Here is a 21,233-nt window from a genome sequence, read left to right on the forward strand (position 1 = left end):
CTCCTGACGACCATCCCAGTCAGCCAGCGCAACAGCCCAGCGAACGCTCCAAGCTTAGAGATATTTAACGAAAGACATAGGATTATTAAGGTAATGTATTTGTTAATATTGATGATTTGCAAGTAAAGCAAGGAACCACACAGCAGCTGACATTAGGAAAGGCTTTTCAAATTAGTAAAATGCCTAATTAGACTGTTAAATAAATTGCCTTTTCTCCTAATTTTGCAGGACCCTGCCGACGCACCGGACTGTCCGGTGTATTTGTCCGGTGGCAAAAAGTATCCTTTCGCTACACCGGACGCGATAAGTCCGGTGTCAGTCCGGTGTTGCATACAGGGAATTTTGGACGCCGGACGACATTTATAAAACAGAAAATTAAGAAACACCGGACGCATGTTTTGATTGTCCGGTGAAAAAAAATATCCTACTTCGACACCGGACATCCGACTTCCTTAAGTCCGGCAGTCAGGCACATCCTGGCAAATGAACGGGGTATTTTTCACTTGCGACCATTGGCAAATGAATGGGGTCGAAAACGAAAGTGACGTAATAGCGCCGAATACCCAGTTTAATTGAACCGGGTTGGAAATATTTTGCTTCATTTCAAAGAACTGCATAGATGAAATTTTTTTTCCATGGGTCAATTTTGTCTTCGAAGATTGAAGAAACTTTTAATGAAAAAATAAAGTTCCCAGTTTTCTTCCTTTTTTCCCTTTTTCAGTTTGAAGTTCATTTTTATTCATTTTCATGCTTTTAGCCTGAGACGTCCTATCTCATTTACACTGGGTGACGAATACCCCATGCAAATGCTCACCCCGTTCATTTGCCAGGATGTGCCTGACTGTCCGGTGTAGAGATTGTCCGGTGGTAAAAAAAATTCTCATTTTACACCGGACTTTTGCGTGTCCGGTGTTCGTTAAGTCCGGTGCGTCGGCAGGGTCCTAATTTTGCGTGCATTGCATACCGTGAGATTAGGTAACTTGCATCAGTGGAGGCTAACATGCATAGCCCTCAAATGAAAGACCTAGCTGGTCATTAAAATACAAAGTTAAGTCAAAACAAAAATGGTAGACTAGAGCTGCGAGAGGAGCTGCGTAGTTGTATTTTAATGACCAGCCAGGTCTTTCATTTGAGGGCTATGCATGTTAGCCTCCACTGATGCAAGTTACCCAATCTCACGGTAAAGTTTCCCTTGGCCTTATGCTTTTTCCCCACTGTCACTTTTCTGCCTGAAAAAAGTCAAAACTCCATGTAAATGAAAAATAATATAGCCGTGTCCACTCTCTGACATTGAGTGGGAGACTCTCGCATGCCAAGGATTTCTTCTGTGTGAAAAAAATAGACCTTTTCGCCTTTCCATCCGCCATATTGAATTGAATTGAATTGAATTGAATATATTTTTTTCGCTGCAACACAGCAGGATAACCCCTTACAGAACTAAAGAAAAAAAAATGAATAAACAATTATCATAATAGGGTATTAATAATGAATATAAGAAATATTTTTACTTTTATTTTCATGGGATCATCCCCCCCCCCAGGAAGATGGGGGGGGGAATCAGATTTTGGTGCCAGGGGGGAAGTGAAAATTTCAAGCTTGATGGGGGGAGAAAGGCGAATAGGGGGTATATTCAGTCCTCTACCTAGTGGGGGGAGTAATAGGATAAATACAGACCTTCCTGGTGTGTTTGGGCATTCAGGCTTATGAGCCTGTCTTACTTGGGATTTTGAGAGTCTTTTTTTTGCTATAGTAGCTTGCGAATTGAGGCGAGTCTGGATCATCACTTCGCAACCCTTATACAATACGGCTAGGGGGATTTCCCAATTAGGGGGGGAGCACGAATTTTAAAGACAGGTGGGGGGGGAAAGGCCAGATGGGGGATTTTAGCTCATATTAGGGGGGACCAAAAAGCTGGAGGACGCCATGATTTTATGAAAATTTCTTTCAGTAGTTTTATTTATAAAGTTCTTCCTGTTACACAACCCACCCCCTCCCACCCTGGGAAAACACACTAAGTTCATGCACACACAATACACGCACACACACACACACACACAAAGATTATTCGTCTTCAGCTTTGTATTTGTCTAAATAGAATTTTGTAGCTAAAGATTTTAGTTCATCAGTATCAAGGTTGTGAAAATCAGTGTCAGGATGATTTATTAGTAACTCATTCCATTGTTTTGATGAAAGACGAGAGAAAGAGTTAAGTCCAAAATTTGTGGTTTTGACCGTTGAAAGTTTTAGTAGTTTTAAATAGCTTTGCCCCTGGTGCCAGTTTTGTGATCAATTTCATCAAAATTAAGTGTTGATAGGACATCAGATGGAAGATTACCCTGGAGGTATTTTTGAATAAATAAGATATTCATTACTTTCACCTGATCAAAGATTTTGAGTAATTTAAGCTCAGCAAACAGGGGAGTGGCAGAAGTTCTTGGTTCACTAAAGGTCATGAGTCTTAGTGCAGTGTTTTGAAGAGTAAGAATTCTATGTGTGACCGTATTGTCACACAGTCCCCAGAGTTGACTAGCATAGCGAAGAAGCAAAAATTGCATGATAAATGTTTTGAAGGATGTGAATTGGAACATAGTGACGAAGTTTGGATATTGCCCCATTTGCCCTTCTCAATGTAGCAGCAACGAAAGAAGTATGAACCTTCCAGTTTAGATGATTGTCAAGGTGAACACCCAAATACTTCACACTCTTACTTGGTGATAGAATTTTCCCGCAAAGCTTAAGTCTTGGAATACAGTCCATCTGTCTCCAAGGGGAACGAAAAATAACAAACTCAGTTTTGCTAGCATTCAAAGAAATTTTGTTGGCATTAAGCCAGCTGACTAAAACTCTGAGATCAGCATTAACCCTCCCACAAAGACTCCATACAGTTTTTGAAAAATTTAGTAAATGAGTATCATCAGCAAAATGATAGGTTTTTTTTTTGAATTGTCTGATTGAATGCAAAAATTATGGTGGCCGAATTGCCGTGGTGAAATTCCCTTAGAAAGTATGCAAAACATATGCAAAAAGAAAGTATTAATATAAAACTTACATGTATAATTGGCATTATATTAAAGTGTAATCTTGTAGAAGAAAGATTAAATTTGCTTCTGTTGAAAACTAAAAACAATTATATTCACTCATCTCTTATAACAAGCACTTCAAAAGACCATAACATTAGACATAAACTCAAACTGAAAAATCACCTGTGAAGGTAAAAAATAATCCTTATTCGGCTGACGGTAAATTATTCTCCTGGTCCTGGAAATAGAGCCGCCAAATGATCAAATCAAAACATTGATGCCCGGGGGGGCACTTAGCTAGGCAAAATGGATGATGGGTATGTGCGGACGGTAAGGGTCAGTATTTTCACCTTTCATAGTCTCTCTAAGGGTCGGAAAAATCAGAAAGTTTTAAATTAGTCTCTCTAAGGGTCGGAAAATTCAGGATTTTTAGGAAATTTTTTGATTTTCAGAGAAAAAATTGTAATAAAGTCTCTCTAAGGGTATGACTTTTTTCAAAAATCTCAAAAAGTCTCTCTAAGGGTCACCTTTTCAGCAAAAAAACAGTCTCTCTAAGGGTCGGTTTTTGGAGGTCCCGTCCCCACAAACCCCTCATTTGCCCGGGCATTGATGATGTGTGACGTCATAATTACTGCTTTCAGTTTGCGTGTTTTGAAAGTTTGATGTGTGTACTCCGTCTTTGTGGAGTTTTTAAGTGGCATGAAAACAAAATATGCTATGTCTTTAAGAACAAATTTCTAAAAGGCTTTTGTTATTCTGTAAATATTTCTTTTTGGATTAAAAAATTCCATCTTTTATTGTTCTAATGATTATAATATTTATTTATAAGATGCTTTGTTGTCTTTTTAATCTTTATGTAAACTTGCATATGTTTTGCATACTTTCCAACTAAATCCAACCACGGCATTTTCGTTCCTGTATTTTTGCATACAATTCAAGATGGCGGATGGAAAGGCGAAAAGGTCTGTTGAGATAAATCTCCTGCATTTTCAGATTTTCTCTTTGTCACCTCCTGCATTTTCAAAAATTTTTCGATTTCCTAAAAAAAATATTCTGGTTTTTGTAGTACGACCTACCTTGAAATGTTTATGTTGAGCGAGGCAAAAGCCTCTTACTTGCAGCTTGGCACTAGCAGAGAGTGCAGATGTGTTTTGTTGGCTGGTACCGTCCACTGCTCTCTGACTTGGTACGATTGGTCGAAACATGGGACTGGTTGATATCTGGTCTGTATTTTCACTCACTGTTAAATCTCTTTGACAACAAATTTGTTTTGATAACTCCACTAAGTTATATCAATCATACTTTCTGTCATAACATGTCACAATAACATTCACTGAAAACGTGCCCTTTTTAACTTTTTTGTTTTCATTCAAAATGACCAGACGCCGATTGGAGAATTAAAGAACGCCCGCCACCTAACCGCCTATTGTATTGCCCGATGGGATTAACAAATAAGGAGTGTGTAACTTTCCACGCGAGTGACATCAAACGCTTCATGCTTTTGCCACTAATTTGGTCTTCTTCGTTCTAGACATTCGCGTGTTTTCCATTGGGGATTTTTTTCATATTTCAATTTTGAAAGCCTACTCGGTGCAAAAAAGAAATCCATCCAATTTTTTGTCAGATAGTCCCAAGTTAGAGCAAGTTGACGGTATACGGGAAACACAAAATTGGACGTTTTGTACCCAATGCTGCAGGCAAGGACTTGCTCTCGGGTACCTAATAGCCGGGGGGTTTGGAATAAGCAGGGAGAGCTTGGAAAATAAGCAGGGGTGTTGGAATAAAAATGTCCTGGGTAGAAAACTTTCGAAAAGGAGGCTAATACAGCAGTACAGTAGGGCAAAAGAGGGAACTTTCAAAAAAAAAATTCCCAAAAAATCAATAAGCGGGAAGTGTGGGATTGGAATAAGAATGTCCTGGGTGGAAAATTTTCCAATAGCCTGATAGTAGACTATCATAGGTTATGGTGTGGAGTCATGAGGTAATGTTTTCACCGCTGGAGTCAACATGGTATTCGTCCTAGCAAAAGGTCTATACTTACAATACAACATATATTAGGTTGCACCATTTGTAATTAGGTTTTTAAACTTGGTGTCCCTTCCTTCGGGTTTGAATTGTATTGAAAAAATTTGAATGTAAGCCTTTTAAATTTATTAGGAATTTGTTCTTTGGCCTGGTGGGGGGTCTGTAAAAAGCAACAGTTACAATTGGCTAGAACTCAATTTCTAGATCAAAAAATGACCAGTGGGCAAAGTGCTAAGAATTTTTCCTGTTTAGAAAGTTTATTTTATAACCATTTTTGATGGTAAAGCTTTGAAGTAAATGTTTTCTGATTCAAATCATAGCTATAAGTTGAATTTCTAATGAAAAGGCATTCGTTTGGAAAGTAGATATTTTTGTACGTAACCGGTGGAACTTAGTAAATCTTGCAGAGTGGACTTAGGCCTCTTTTGAATTAAAAAACATGAATTTTGAAAAACGTGTGAGGGTTAATTCCTGCCTTTTACAGTTCAAAACCTGTACATATATGACATTACAAAATAAAGCCACTTACACCTAGATTCAAGATAAAGAAAAAAGACAATGTTAGTAAAATAAAGAAAAACCCAATTAAACTTTTTAGGATGCATGGACTTAGGCCCATTTGTAATTCAATTGGACTTTGGCCTCTTCAAAACTTAACAAGCTTATTTTTGTGGACTTAGGCCCTTTTATTGTAAAAAGATGATGGACTTGGGCCCTTCTATTGTAAAAAGGTGATGGACTTAGGCCTCTTTTGAATCAAACATCACTTTTATCAGAGCTTCAGTGTGAAGTTTTCAGCCTTTTTAACTTTAATAACTACTTGTTATGTACATCAAAAGAGAGCAAATGAGCTAGAGATTGAGAAAAACCAAAGATCTCAAATTTCATAAAAATGGACTTAGGCCCCTTTTGAACTGGGGGGTACCTGGACCTTACCCCTTTTTGATTAAGCGCATTAAAGTCAATTCAAGAAGTTATTATACCAAATTATGAAATTTAAAGTTTACCTTGCCTTTTAAAAGAAAAAGACGGTTACAAGCTTAAAGCTTGTTTTTATTTTATTTTAACACTTTAACAGTCGGCTGTCAAATTCTTTTTGTGTGGCTGACTCTTTTTCAAGAGATATGTGAAAAATGTAAACTTATTCTGGTGGTGTGCTGAAGCCAAAAATCCTTTGCGTATTTTTCACAGGAGATCATCATGATAACCAAAGTCTGTCTCGAAATAATTTGCAGCGGAGACAAAAAAGGCTATAATTTTTGATAAAATTCGAATTATAAAACGGTTTTGTGCTTTTTGAAAAGACAAACAGGAGAGGAATATTATCGAGAAAAAAATTCAAAAAAAAATCGAAAAATGATGATTGAAAATAAAGAAGAAGAAAATCAACTTCTTCAATAACTGTGCTATAATAATCATTTCACACAAGTGGTTCTTTGATCTTAGAACATCACCAATGTGAAAAAAAATTCAAAAAACTTTTTTCAATCGAAAGATACAGTCAAAAGTTTATCTCTAATTGGCTTCAAAAACAACAAAAAAGAGCCCTTTTCTAAGTCAACCAGGGCAAAGTTTTTAAGCTGTATATTTTGACTGAATAAATATTTTTTGAATTTTTTTTGTATTTATGATGTTCTAAGATTGAAGAATCTCTGATATAAAAATTAAGATCATAGCATTATTCTATAAGAAGTTGATTTTCTTCTTCTTCGTTTTTCATCTTTATATTTCCATTTTTTTTATGATATTCCCACTCTGGATTATCTTTTAAACAAGCACAATTATATTAAGTTTCACCTTTCAAGATAAATTTCTCACTGCAACCTTTACACAATCTTATCCAATCTGAATAAGTAAATGAAGCTTACATTACTTACAATGTCTTGTTTACAATTTCAGATATATTTTCATCATGAAGAAGTGATACATTTTCAAAAGGAATAAAAATGGAAGAAAAAGAAGAACCATTCCAATTTCTCCATGATAACAAAATCACGCCGCCAACTTTAGATTTGGAGTTGAATGTGGTAAGTTCTCTGGAGATAATTTTCATTTAAAGTGTCATTTTTGATGACTGGAATATGTACATTGATTATGATAAAAGACTAAATGATTGTTTCCTCAATTTTTCTTCACAAGAATAGAGTTCATTTTGTGTCTCATGCACGCTACTCAGCATTTTTTGTCTATTTGTTATTGTGGATTCCTCCCATCTCATCCATTCATTCTTGTATGTTTTTTTTTATATTAGTATTTTTTCTTGTAGTTGAAGTATCAATGTTTGTGCTTGCATGTTTGTACTGAGATACCTTCTGTCTCCAGAGTAAATTTCCATCTCAAACTCCTGAGTTTTGATAATATTAATTATCATATTTTGATTCTTTTTAAATGTCTGATTTTCCAGGCTTCTGATGATGTTGAGGATGACAGTGATGAAGTGGAACCAATCATTTTCCATCCTGCTCTACATGGTAAATTTAAATCTTTGTTTTACTACTAAAATGAATTTGAATTGGTTTTTTATTTATTACTACACTGCAAAAGAAAAGATAAGATTGAAGAATGATTATACGTAATTATTGAAGAGATTATACGTAATGAATAACATTTTAGGGTGAGTTAAACAATAAAATAATAATATGCTCTTGAAACTCAATGATGACGAAATTTTGCTTTGTTTTTGGGTGAACATACATTATATGTATGGTGTAACATGTTCAACTGGATAGTCACTAAATACTATCCTTTCTTTCAAGACAATGTCTTTTTAATTGAATTAATTTTTCTTCTCCCTTATTTTTCCATGATTTTTTGCTCACTTTCTTGTTTCTGACTACTTTTTGTTGAGCAAAATATAGGAAAAGAATTTAATTAGAGCTTCTTAGACAGCCCCATATCTTAGAAGCTTGATTGACCCAAATGTTGGTTGAAAAATTAAATCTTTTACATTACACATTCTAACAGTATTACAATTTTGTGCATTAGGAAAGTAAGTAAAATCAGAGCTTTCATTTTTGCCCACGTAAGACACAAAATTATGTATGCAAGGAGATAATTTACTTTTTTTCATGTCTTTTCTTTTTTTTCAGATGAAAAGACAAGTAATAAGAACCTAGCAAGTGTAAGTCTTGAGAGAAAACCGGCACCCTCTACGGATCGTGAATTGGAAACAAAACCAACACCTCAAAGTAGTGAGGTGAATACTCTGGTTCATCTTGAAAGATCTAAACCAAAGCAAACGCAAAAGAAAACCAAAGGTAGTGGTCAAATTTCTTCTGCCTTAATCAGATTTCTTGTCTAAGTTAAATTGTGCATACTTTCAAAATTTATTGAAATTGAAGATAAAAGCAAGATATCGGAGAGTTTGGTCAATTAATTCTATTTCCTTCCTTACACCTTTAGTTAATGCATCAAAGTTTATTGGTGGGAATTTATATGCTTGCCCCCTATGCAAGATCCCTTGTATTTTGTGGCAGTCTCTTTTACGTTTTCAAACTTCCTGATTATATCTTTTTATATCTTTGTAACATACTAAAGGGAGGAACTTAGTACGGCAAAACTTTCATCAGAGGTGAATTTTTCATGGGGGGGCTTGTCACTGGCCTATAAAAATTATGTCCATTTTTCCTAACTGAGCTTTCTTCTTTAAGGGACAATTATTATCTGCTTATCTTTTAGATTCTGCGTTAATGACTTATCAATATGTCGAGCGAGTGTCTTCAAATCAAGAAGACAAAAAAGATGTACCAAATCTCACCAAAGACATCGCAGAAATTGAGCTGGATAACGCATTGTATGATAAGCCAGTTTCCACGTCATCATCGTCAGCTATGAGCACTGGTACACCTAGCAGCCTTGGTGATTCAGGTTCTAGTGATTCATCATTACTTGGAAAACTTGAGGATTGCGTCAAAACACTTAGGGAGGACCATGAGTTGAGAGTCATTGGAGATCCTGCATTACAAGTTGAACTTTCTCCTTCAAAGAACCATTTCACGGCGACTACAGATATAAAAGTAAAAAAGACCACTAGAATCGATTTGAGAGAAAAAGAAACTGCGGTAATTTTTGTTTTCAGAGCTCGCCATACTATACATTTTACTCCTCAGTGGATTGTGTTTGTTAAGGATTTTGTGATTCAGTCCTTGTCCAGCATTATCGTGAGACTAATCTAGATCTTTTTTGGCTAACATTTAGTTTTGCAGACATGGGATTGCCACTCAACATGTAGTGGACTTTCATTTGTGAAAATTTGATCTTGTCAACTTATCATTTTAGTTCCCACTTCACAAGACTGTTGCACAAAGATATGGAAGGTAATCCAGTATTTTGAGCCAGTTAACACTCCCAATAGCGTAGCGAAAGTGTTTTTTTTTTTCTCCGGGTACCCCGGTGGAGGTCCTTTAAATTAACCCATGTTCGTTCGTTCATTCGTCTGTTACCAGCTTTTCTTGGGATTGGCTCATTATATTTTCTGTATTTTGGCACAATGATGCAAAATGACGATTCCTAAAAAGTGGCGGAGCCCGATTTTCGAAAAAAACATTTCCGGCCGAATATGCCGGAAAAACTGTTTTTTTGGCATTTTCTCGAGATTTTATCTTTAGTTTTTTCTTATTTTTTACTCAAAGATGCGTATTAACAATGCCCAAAATATGGCTGAGTTCAATTTTTGAGAAAAATTTTTTTCCCGCAGAAAATGCTGGAAATCGCAGTTTTTCTGGATTTTCATTGGACTTTTTACTTTATAATTGGTTGTTTTTTCATTCAAAAACATTATTAATAGCAATGCCCACCATCAAGCATGTTTCAATTTTCAATAAAATAAATTTTTGAAACCGGAACTATTTAAAAACCACCTTTTTATATTTTTAAAAACCACCGGAACAACCTATTTTTGCCGGAAAGACAGTATTTCTTGAATTTCTCGAGCTGTACTAAACTGTTTTTTTAACATTTTCTCAAATTTTCATCCTCAGTTTTTTGCAGAAAGATGCGTATTCGCAATGCTCAAAACATGGCCGAGTTCGATTTTTGAGAAAAAAAAATTTCCGGTTGAAAATGGCGGAAATCGCCGTTTTTGCAGATTTTCATTGGATTTTTTCCTATATTTCTACGTTTTTCACACAAAAACATTATTGATAACAATGCTCACCATCAAGCATGATTCAATTGTCAATAAAACTTATATCAACTTTTGTTTTCTCAGCTCTTTGGAATCGAATCCTGGTGATGATCTGGACGAACAAAGGAACAAGATCAAGGAAGAAAGTCTAGCCATCATTCGCTCAAGAGAAAAAGAACTGAGAAGTTTCGGGACATCTACAGACAACAGCTGTTGTCCACAACCCAAAATCGGAATGGCCAGAATGGCGTTACGACCAAGCATTCACTCTTCAGCCAAGTATGAAATGACGTCTGAAGCTCGTCAACAAGCTGTAGACTGCATGCTTGCCAAAGTGGATGAAATACGAATGAGCATCTCCGATCCTGGTTGCCAAATCGATAGCACCGGTTTGATTACTCCAAACGGGGATGTGAAACCAGTTTACGATACCTTCATGAATACGTCACTTCGCCCGAACGGGGAACGGGATGCGTATGATGACGTAATGGATGACAAAATGGAAATTGACGAAGAAGTAGAGTACGTTCAAAATTACGTCACCTTTGATCAGTCCACAGGTGAATCATCATCTCTGATGAACACAGAATCTCAAAACAGCGGCACAGGTAAACATTCCCCTTCCTTTTTCTTGCTATTTTATTTTAAGATTACGAAGAGATATCTTTTCTACTTTGTCTTCAAAACTTTATGAATAATATTGGCTTAAATTTCATTGATGAGGTTTTTGTCATCAGCAAAAAGCATTCTCAAACTCTCCTTTTCTTTTGCCAGAATGATTTCTGGAAGCCTCTGTTCTATCAGCGAAAATTGAAAAATTCTAGGCACGGTTTCTGTATTGGTTGTAATGTTTGAAGACAAAAAACCCACAACTAGTTTATTCTCTTTTTTTGTTTAGTTTTAGACATTGAGAAACTTGAAAGTGAGGCGTTGGAGGAGAATCCGCATACGGTAGACACAGATACTAAAATGCAAGTCGTTGGCTGGAATAAGTATCTGGATGTAGACAACAGCGAACAGTCAACTTTTAAGTGTAGTCCAGTCAAAAGCAAATCTGGGAATGTCTTTGATAGCCTCTTCACCAATTCTTTCTTATCTACAACCAATACAGAGGCCGCCAATTCTTCTTCCGCCGCCATTGTGTCAACTAAACCAAAACGCAATATTTTAGGAACCAAGAGTAAGAAATCTGCACTGAAAACTACCAAAACCAGCACTAGATCAGATGCTGAAGTGACTACCACCAGCAAAACAGAACCCAAAAATGTGACTTTCACTACTTCGCGGGGGACAAGTACCGATTCGTTCGCAGATCTCTTGAAGGAAACGAACTCGTTCAAAGAAGAGCTGATGAAAAGCGAGAAGAAAGACATGAACAAGAACTTCAAAGTAAGTCAAGTCTGTTTCATAGAGGTCAATAGACCTGCGAAATATATTGCTATAAAATAAAAACTTCAAAGTAAGTCAAGCATCTCCCATAAATTACCAGGGAAAACAAATAGAAAAAAGAATATCTTACCGGGACATGAATTGCAGTCAAAAAACAAAGATAGTAATTAATTTTGCAGACCTAACTGAACTTCTACAATTCAAACAGGAAATGTCTTTACTACGAACACATACTGCGTATAATTTGACCAAAGAAATCCTCACCGAAGGAGCAGGAATTATTGCTACTTGAATGTTATTTATTGAATCGCTATTGTTTAATGTGGTCCACGGCCTATTACTTTTAGACATATTTTTCCATTGTTTAATGTGGTCCACGGTCTATACGCTATCTATGATCTAAACGGAAAATTGGAAGGAGCGGGACTCAAACATAGTTTGAGTCCGTGGCGCCTTAAACCTTGTGAATGTCCTTTTCTCATTTTTTTATATTTGTTTTTTTTCCTTAGGCATTGAAAGGTGTTAACCGTGAACTTAATTTTGTGGACAAGAAGAATCAAAGCAACAAGCAAGCATTGACCAATAAACCACCGGCAGATGTTTGTTTAGCTTGCAGTTATGACAAAGTTGGTGAAACTCCTTTGAAACATGATCAACAGTTCTGTCAAAAAATCGAAACTTCCTTGACAAACGGTCTAGTCAATGGTGACAAGGAGAATCTATTATCCACATCGATCGCAGATCCATCACCACAGGCTCCGACGACTACATCTAAGAGCGCCAAGAAAAAGAAAAGGAAGAAGAACAAAGCAGCAGCAGCGAATGCTACAAATGATGTAGCACCGCCTGGCACGTCCTCTTCAACGACTGCACAAACACCGGACACTCCTTCACCTTTATCAGAAACAAACCAAAAGTTGCCACATATGAATTCTACTTCCGTTCCCGACTCCTCTTCTTTACCTTCTTCTCAACATAACGAAGAACTGCAAAAGGAAATTAACAAGATTGTCAAGGAACTCGAAGAAATGACTAACCAAAAAGTTCTTCTTCACAAGGTAACTAAATCTCTTTTATCGTTTGTCTTATTTGAGCAGGTAGATCCAAGGCCATCTGAAGATGAATGATTAATTTGGGAAATCTCAACGAGCATGCAAACAAGAACAAGAAAAAAACTTCATTCGAAACATCATATAGAATCAGGGGGTACAAAGGCAGGGTACTAACCCATAACCGGATGGTGGTGTCTATTTTTGCATTTCAAAAAAGTTAATACCCGGTACTACATTAGGGGTGGGGGTGTGTATTTTTCACTCTTCTAGCAAGTACAGGGTACTACTTGGATACTTTTTCACAGAGTTTTGCTCCTTTTTCAATAAAAAAAGTAGTCTTTTGTAATATTTTGACTTTTTTCAAATATTATTCTTTGATTTGAATTTTTTTTTAATCGAGCAACTCTCTTTTATATACTCTTTTGAGAAATATTTTGATTTTTGTGAAGACAAAACTTCCGAAATGGTCAAGAAGTGTGTTATTAAAATCAAAGGACAAAAGCCTCTGACTTAATCAATGATAGTTTGTTTGAATTATCTGTTCATTTCAGTCAGAAAAACTAACATAATTCCCTCTCTTTTGGTCTAATCTGTATAATATAAGATTTTAGGGGGTGGTGTCTCTATTTTTTACTGCAAAAATGAAGTAGTACCCGGTACTAAATATGGGTGGGTGGTACTAAAAAGAAATTGAGTGAAAAATCAAGTTAGTACCCTATGGGTTAGTACCCTGCCTCTGTACCCCCCTGATAGAATAAGATATTTGTTTGTTTTTTTATGGCTATTCTACTTTTTTACATCCTAATTGTACCACAAGAGTAAATCTTTTTTATGTTTTAAAGAAAATAAGGATTCCTTACCTCACCATGTGTCGTCCCATTGCCTCATTGCCTCCCATTGCTTCTAAAAATCCAGATATTGGTTTTTTGGTTAGAATTACCAGGCACTATTAAACTATTTTAACTTGTCGACAAACCACTATCGTCTCGCCGAAATTAATAACATTTTAAGACAAATCTATGTATGTTTTCATTTCCTTCCCTTCCCTTGTAGGATGTTTCATTTGGTAAACCGTACAACGCCCTTCCGCCTTCCATCGACAAAGAATTCCTTCTACTCAAAATCGCCCTTGAATCACCCGGAGTGTTAAAAGGTGACATGCGGAACTCGACGTTTGATGAGACCAACTCCAATAATTTCATTGGTTTGGTGACTCTATTCATCTTCCTTATGCACGGGAACGCCTTGAAATATAATTATCCTTCTCTGGACATCCCATTTGATGTGGTGTCCTTATTCCAATGTCAAATAGACGACGAACTATACCTCATTGCTGGCGTTTGTGAGAACGATAAAACGTACAAACAGAAACACAAAAGGAGTAAATTGGGTAGCCAGTTTTTTCATGCCGTATCGAATTTCCTAAACAACAATACACTAGACAGGCTCTTGAACCGCATCAATCCGACCACGCCTGTTTCCTTCCTAGCACCAGAAACGAACACTACCAAACTGTCCTCTATCATAAATATAATGCCGGATGGGACGGCCTTGAATAAACTGTTATCTACCACAGAGTCTATCACCATTCAATCTAACAGTAAATCATTACGTAATCTAAACGATTTGAATTTGAAAGTTTTGCCATCTTTGGAGCCAGTGGATCAAGAAGCGACATGTATCATGTTAGAAAACATCACCATTATGCCACCTAAACTCATCTCAGCTGTATTGAAGAATCTTTACAACCAATCTTTAGAAGTTGTCGGCCTCAAGCTTGGATACATGCCTCAAGGTATGATTAATTTGCTTTTTTCGCAGATGCTGATAAAATATAATTTAGCATAGCTCGATCTCCCTCCCCTTACCTGTGATCAAGTGAACGCTAACACCTGACTTTAGCCGGAGGCAAAGCAGACCTGCTTTACGTAGGGGTCATATCTACGTCACCACTTGTTCAAAAGGGGTATAGTTGCTGTTAAACTTTGGTATATGTCATTATATTTTGTTTGGTCGAATTGACTTGTTTCTATCGTCGAACTTTACTTTAAAGTGAAAGTTTGGGTAAAGGTTGAACGAAGGTTGTATTCAATTAGTCACTTGTGATTTATATTAGTAAAAGTTTTATCAAATCTTTTTTTAGCAAGTAACCCAAACAATGTGAGAGCTGTTCTTGCCATTTGTATCCAAGACTACAGAGTGAGCTCGTCAGAGCAAGGTCATCTATTATTTAACAGTCGTACACCCGAACTCAAAGATTTGACCATCTCTTTCCAATCGGCCGAGGACGAACAACGTCCTTCCAACAAGCCGCTTCTTCGGTACACGTTAAACAGTAACCGTGCCTTCAAACAGGTCGTGCAATGGTTTGGCCCTCACTTTACGGATCTGCAAGACCTGAAAGAACACGTCGAAAAATTGAAAACTGATATGAAGAAAAATACAACGAACAATAACAAGAAAAAGAAATGGGGAGGGGCTGACAACCCTTTAAAAATTGCCTACGCTTGTAATTTCACCAACCATGCGGTCGTCCTTGTGTCGTCCCTAGTCCCCTCCTGGTTTTTACCTCACGTTATCAGTAACTCCAAACGTAAGGGAATCACGTTACAATCCATTTCTAAGAATTCCGTCACCATCGAGACGTTACAAGCTGTCGGCATACCGGAAAGTGTCGTCGAATATTACGGACATTCGCCGACGTCTTGGAAAAAGGCATCACGGAAAGCGAAGGAAGTTGGAAGTTATACCTACTTAGTGTTCAAAGGGAACAGTTGTGTGCCTCGGTTGAACGCGCTAATGAACAATTTTGTCAATTATTTACAGAAGGGTGAGTCCGAATCATCGTTACATCAGACTTTTGACAACGCACAAGCTTTACGCGTTTTACAACAACGTAAAAGAGGTGGCTCTACGACTTTACGTCGTCGGTTTGACGATAAACTGACGGATAACACGTTAGATAAATCGGAATGTTTTACTGTGTTACAGATGAACGATAAAACGTCACAGTTGAGCCCTTCCTACCCAACTGTCCAAAGATCCGATCTTCACGATTTACGCTCAGAGATTGCCACCACCTGTAAGATTCCTAACGTCAGTTTAGCAGCTATCGTGGTTTACGGTGAGGAACTACAAGCGCAGTTTTCAAATCTTTTTCGTTTGCTTTGTTTTGGTGGTCCAAATGGCTTACTCGTCGATTCTCTTATCGGTGTCAAGTTGATTGAGAATCTCTCCACAGAGGATGTACAAGAGCTTTCGCCAGACGAATGCGGTACTACGAACTATGCAAACAACTCTAAGCATCTATTGAATCGAAGTGCTCTTCTTCTCATAGTCAAGACACTAGACTTTTTATGCACCAGTAAGCTAAGAACTACCATCGACAACTTTTTGAACACATCCGCCAAAGGCAGAAAGGAATCGAATGGAATTTCAATGCACTCGGATGCAATGCATATTATCAATCTAATGTTTGCTTTCTTTCACCCGTCTGAGCTTCGACACGATCTGAAATCCAATTCTCAACTCGTCTCACATGTTTACATTGAAGACACGCACCCTTTCTTAACAATCTTAGATAAAATTTTCCAATTAAAAATGAAACAGACTATCCTGACTGAAAAGTCAGGATGTGTGACTCATCCTCAGGGTCTGTGCGCGTCGTACAAGAAGTTTGTCCCGAAGAAAACAGTGTATCTAGTTCAACCACAATCTATGAATTATCCTTGTGAATTGTTATTGAGAGAGCAGATCTCATACGCAGGTGTTTCTATACGATACAACAGAGATCATGTTTTAGCCATCTTGAAAGCTGTCTCTCGCATCATCCGTGTTGGTTTTCGTATTGTGGCGTGGAAATTCCCTCTGGTAAGAACAATATTTCTCCCCATCACCGTTGACAAATCAAAAGGACCAATCACAAAATTAGTGTCTGAGAAAGCTAAGAGTTTTTCTGCCGAGCTAGCCTTAAATTTGAGATTGGCCCGTTTTGAAAAGTGAAGAGGGTTTTTTCATCTACATGAAGTAGAGTCAATCTCAAAATTTATGCTCAGACAAACAGAAAATTCTTAGCCTTCTCAGACAATAATTTTGAGATTGGACCTTTTGATTTGACAAGGGCGCCATAGGAATCATTGGTAATCAGACCACCACGCCCTGATAACGATTTTTTGGTTGATTGTAATGGTTTAGCGTCTAATCAGCGTGGGGTGCAATCCATTGATTTTGAAGCCAGAAAGGCTAGAGTAGAATCTAATCTTTCGCAGGCAAGAAAAAATAAAGCCACTTATTTCCCATCCAGAACTCGTCTAGAACGCGCCGCAATCACGACGATGGATTGTATCTAGCGGTTTCTTTGTTTTCGAGGACTGCATTTTTTTTAAATATATTGATAGATTTTACTTTCAATCCGACGTTTGTGTAAAAACCACGCGCGGGCGTTCTGGATAGGAAATAAGTGGCTTCATTTCTCATCCAGGAGTTTCGAGTCTAGCCCAATGGCGTAATCAGCCCTGATAACCCACGATTCATTTCAACAGTAAAATAACCTATCGGAATCTAAGACATAAGAATCTATTACTGTTTCTGTCGGTTTTTTAGCATTCGCATTTTCATTTCCTAAGCTCACTTCATTTCTCGTTTCTTTTCACTTTAGCACGAGAATGGTGTGGAGTATCTGCGCATCGTTTTCTGTCGATCAGACGCTCTCTTCTTCATGAACAAATTCATGGATGAACTTGAGACCAATTTCCAACAGCTCACCTTTGAAGGTATTATTTTGATTCCTCATTTCTATTTTTTTGTACTACAGTGGAGCTTTTCCTGGAGATGTTTTGATTTTAATCTTTTATGCTGAAATAGAACAATGTCCGAGAAAGGCCGAAATTTCATAGCGTCAGCCCCCCTGCTCGTTCATCACTTAACACGGGGCTAAAATAATTCAGTTGGCTTCAATTACTCAAATTACTTAAATATAAATATATAAGCTCATGAATTTGAAAAACCTATTTTACTGGATCAATTATTTTTTGAAAGTGTTTAGGGTCAAAAGTCCTGGGGTGTCTTAACGGGGGACCTAATTTTTACCCAGGCTGACGCTATGAATTTGCTATCAGTTTTGCTAATTAAACTTCGAGCTAGCGAGGGAAACGCTTAAACTCTTCAAAGGCACTACTGATTTTTCCAATGACATTAGTGCTCATTTTATTTCATCCCCACTGTTGTCAGTTAATAGATTTTTAAAGTTCACAGAGATAGGGGTGTTAAAATTGTGCACTTCTTTATTATTTTTTCAGTGACGCGCTCCTCAACAGATTTGATCATGTTTGTGAAGAACAACTTTCGCAAAGACGCTCCTTCAAATAGTTGCGGTGGCATCTTTCATGTCAATTACTTCAGTCTTGTTAACGAGGTATAACATCCATTTCTAGTTTTATGTTCTTTTGAAGGGATCGTTATCGATAAAATGTCTGAACTGATTAAAAAAGTAAAGGTTTTCTTAACCCCCACCTATCAACTGTCACTGGCATGATATATGAGATCGCTCACTTTTTTGGTCCTGTACCGGAAGGTCTGGACCTAGAATCGCTGCGCCCATGTCGACTAGTCGAGATTAGCATTTTTTTCCTTATTTGTGGTGCGTAAACGCATTACGTTATGGAGGTACGGAGTGGTTGCATTTAAAATGGGTAAATGATCGAAAGGACTGATTTTCATGTAAGCATGATAGTAAGAAAAACCAAGAAAAAAGCATTGATTTTTTTTATTTTCAGTTCTATTTCGTGAAAGACGAATTATTCGAGACACGTTCACGTCGCTCCATGGAATGGCACCCAATGAACTCTTCAATAGGTATATTGTTTTATTCATTATTGCTCATTCGTAAATAAGGAGATAATTCTCCAATACTTGCGTGTTGGATTTGTTCTACCCACTGCCTTAAGTTGGTCTAATGTCGACATCCCTCTTCTAATTTCGACATCATTCTTTAGAGATAGGAATAATAGGAAGGTCGGAATCACGGATGGACTCCTCAACTGACTGCTATAAGAAAATTAGTTTCAGTCAGTGGTTCCGAACTTCCTTTTATTCCTATCTCTAAAGAAGGATGTCGAAATTAGAAGAGGGATGTCGACATTAGACCAACTTACGGTAGTAGGGGCAAACACTTAGGAGCCTTGACATTTTTTATGTGAGGCAACCAAACCTGGTCCATTTCAATGAATGTTTTTTTATGAGGGACGTTTTCTGCCAACGCCTGGGAATTTTTTTAGGAGTCTAAAACAAACGTCACAGGCAAACACCTTTTTACAAAATTTCAATATCAATAAAATCTAAAACCACTTATACCACGTTACATTACAAACTATTCAACACAATATTCTGACCTTTTAACATGGAACCAACTTAAGCATTTAACTGGAAATGAAAAAAGAAATAAACCTCGAGTACTTCAGTCTCCTTCCTTAATAAGTGGATAAACTTTCGCGTGGATTAATTTCCGCGAATTTCAGTTGTTTTAAATCCAAATTTCCCCGAAAAAACCCTAGGAATATGAAATAAATTCGAAGGGGAAAAATCCACGCAAAAATAAATTTGCGCCTTGAAGGCTTTCAAATTATTTATGCCAACATTCAAATCAAGTATTTCCGTCTATACCCTGAATTTGTAAAAACAATTCTTTATGCTTTTATTCTACAGGACGTAATTCCTTCACACGCCAAAGACACATGCCTTACTCTACTACGGTGGGCGACAGCACGTTAGAGGTCTCGGTCTTACTCCTCACCAATCCTCTCATGATTGGCCATTTCGCCGGTAACTCGTTACCACGCTCCTGCGTGTTCCCTGAACTCCTTCAAACGTTCGATGAGACAAATTACACGTGTTTAGCATCCAGGCTAACTTCACTGTCAGAGGCTAACGTCGATGAAGTTTTGGATATGTACAATGTGACAGATACAAAGAAACGCTCCATCATGGTAAGATCTTTCATATTTTTTCAACGATCAAATATAATCGATTTTGGATTGCCGCTAACAAAATTAATGTTGAGAATTTTTATACTGTTTGTGGTTTTGATAAAATTGTGATAAAATTCCTGTCTTGAAAATTTAATTGATTCAATTTGATTACGATAAGAATTTAGCTTAATAAAGAGAATTTCATCATTTTTTTTTCGGGCAGCCTGCTTATAAAACTTTCTTTGTAACTTGAGGAACTAATTCTTAAACCTTGAAACCTCATAATTTCTAAAACTAATGTTTTGGTCCATTAATATTCCCCGTATGCAAATTGATTCTGTGTTATTACCCTTGATTATCTCATCGCATGATTTTTTACAATTTTCCCCATTTTGTCGCACCATAGAAAACGTTGTTGACTTGTCCATTGCGTCCGTTCATGGTGCTTGTCCTCATCGGTTCATGCATACAATCCACATTCTGGTTGCAAATTGAAAAGTAAGTCTATTACTCTTTATCCCGTCCGTCTCAGCAGGCCGGTTTCTCGTGATTTTTTATTGAAAAGGAAAAGCCTTAAAAATGTTTTTCTATCTTGCAGAAATTATTGATAAAACAAAAGAAACAAGTAGCAAGATAACGAACAAAAAAGTAAAATCAGCTCTGATGGTTTACGATATTTCGTACTCTTTTAAGAACTTGTCCACTTTTAGAACTTCTTCAGGTAAAATGAGAGAATTTCTATTTCCCCCGCTTACAGAAATTGAAATTGAGATATTGTAGGTTGCCAGTAATAGACTTTTTAAAAACACTACGGTATCTGCTTATCAATGATTGACCAACAAAAAAAGCCTGTAACAGCACAAACATACTAAATGTAAGCCAATACTAAAGCTAAAGACCGAATCCGTATGACGTCATTTTCAACCTCGATCAGCCATTTTTAAAAGAAATTATACAGATTTACAAGCTAGGCTCATAGTGGGCCTCTAACCGATCTTATTTTACACTATTCTTGAATCGCATTTTTAAGGATGGTTTTCCCATGCATCGTTGAGGTTTTCTTTGAAGGTCTTGATAGACTTTGCTGTAACGACATTTCTCGGCAGTCTATTCCAGGTTGGCACACATCTGTAATAAAAGGATTTCGTTTGTGGTCCATGGAAACCGTCATTTACGAAGTTAAGTAGAAGCTCATGGGGGTGTCTTCGATTTGGACGCGGACGTTTAGTCAACTTGTCAGGTATTGTTGTTTTATCGTAGTAGTGGAGGTGTTTGTAAACCTGTACCATATCACAAAATCGTCTTCGAAATTCGAGTGTTGGTCAGCCGAGAATTTTGAGCCTATCACTATATGAAAGGCTGCGGTACGTTGGGACCAATCTTGTTGCACGTCTTTGCACTCCCTCAAGTAAGTTGACGTGTTTAAGTAATCTTGGTGACCAATATGATTGTGCGTACTCAAGGTGTGGTCGGACAAATGTTGAATATAGCGTACGGAGGGTCTCCGGAGTTAAGTTGGTGAAACCTCGTTTGATGACACCAAGCATTGAGTTGGCTTTTTTTACTTGATTGGCTATATGGTCTTCAAATGTCAATTCAGCATCAACCAATATACCCAGGTCTTTTTGTTCAAATACATGCTCAAGCTGAATATCAC

General features: G+C 37.2%; 2 protein-coding genes across 2 annotated transcripts in view; both read left to right on the forward strand.

Annotated features, from left to right (window-relative positions):
* LOC136799035 (uncharacterized) lies at positions 1-16,314 on the forward strand. Its single transcript, XM_067055714.1, has 12 exons — positions 1-90; positions 6,945-7,072; positions 7,450-7,516; positions 8,135-8,302; positions 8,724-9,106; positions 9,324-9,361; positions 10,255-10,778; positions 11,069-11,559; positions 12,069-12,617; positions 13,665-14,406; positions 14,755-16,237; positions 16,287-16,314. Exons 2-12 carry the CDS (start codon positions 6,992-6,994, stop codon positions 16,312-16,314), a joined length of 4,554 nt encoding a protein of 1,517 aa, XP_066911815.1. The 5' UTR covers positions 1-90; positions 6,945-6,991.
* The window catches only part of LOC136799085 (uncharacterized), a 12,562-nt gene continuing 7,582 nt past the window's right edge, over positions 16,254-21,233 (forward strand). Inside the window, exons 1-6 of the mRNA XM_067055767.1 lie at positions 16,254-16,481; positions 17,269-17,383; positions 17,909-18,024; positions 18,386-18,464; positions 19,314-19,594; positions 19,983-20,074. Coding sequence (XP_066911868.1) covers positions 16,329-16,481; positions 17,269-17,383; positions 17,909-18,024; positions 18,386-18,464; positions 19,314-19,594; positions 19,983-20,074 — 836 coding nt within the window. The 5' untranslated portion in view covers positions 16,254-16,328. The remainder of the gene's footprint in view (positions 16,482-17,268; positions 17,384-17,908; positions 18,025-18,385; positions 18,465-19,313; positions 19,595-19,982; positions 20,075-21,233) is intronic.

The sequence above is a fragment of the Clytia hemisphaerica genome, unplaced genomic scaffold (genome assembly GCF_902728285.1).
Source record: "Clytia hemisphaerica strain Z4C2 unplaced genomic scaffold, Clytia hemisphaerica genome assembly, whole genome shotgun sequence".
Lineage (NCBI taxonomy): Eukaryota > Metazoa > Cnidaria > Hydrozoa > Leptothecata > Clytiidae > Clytia > Clytia hemisphaerica.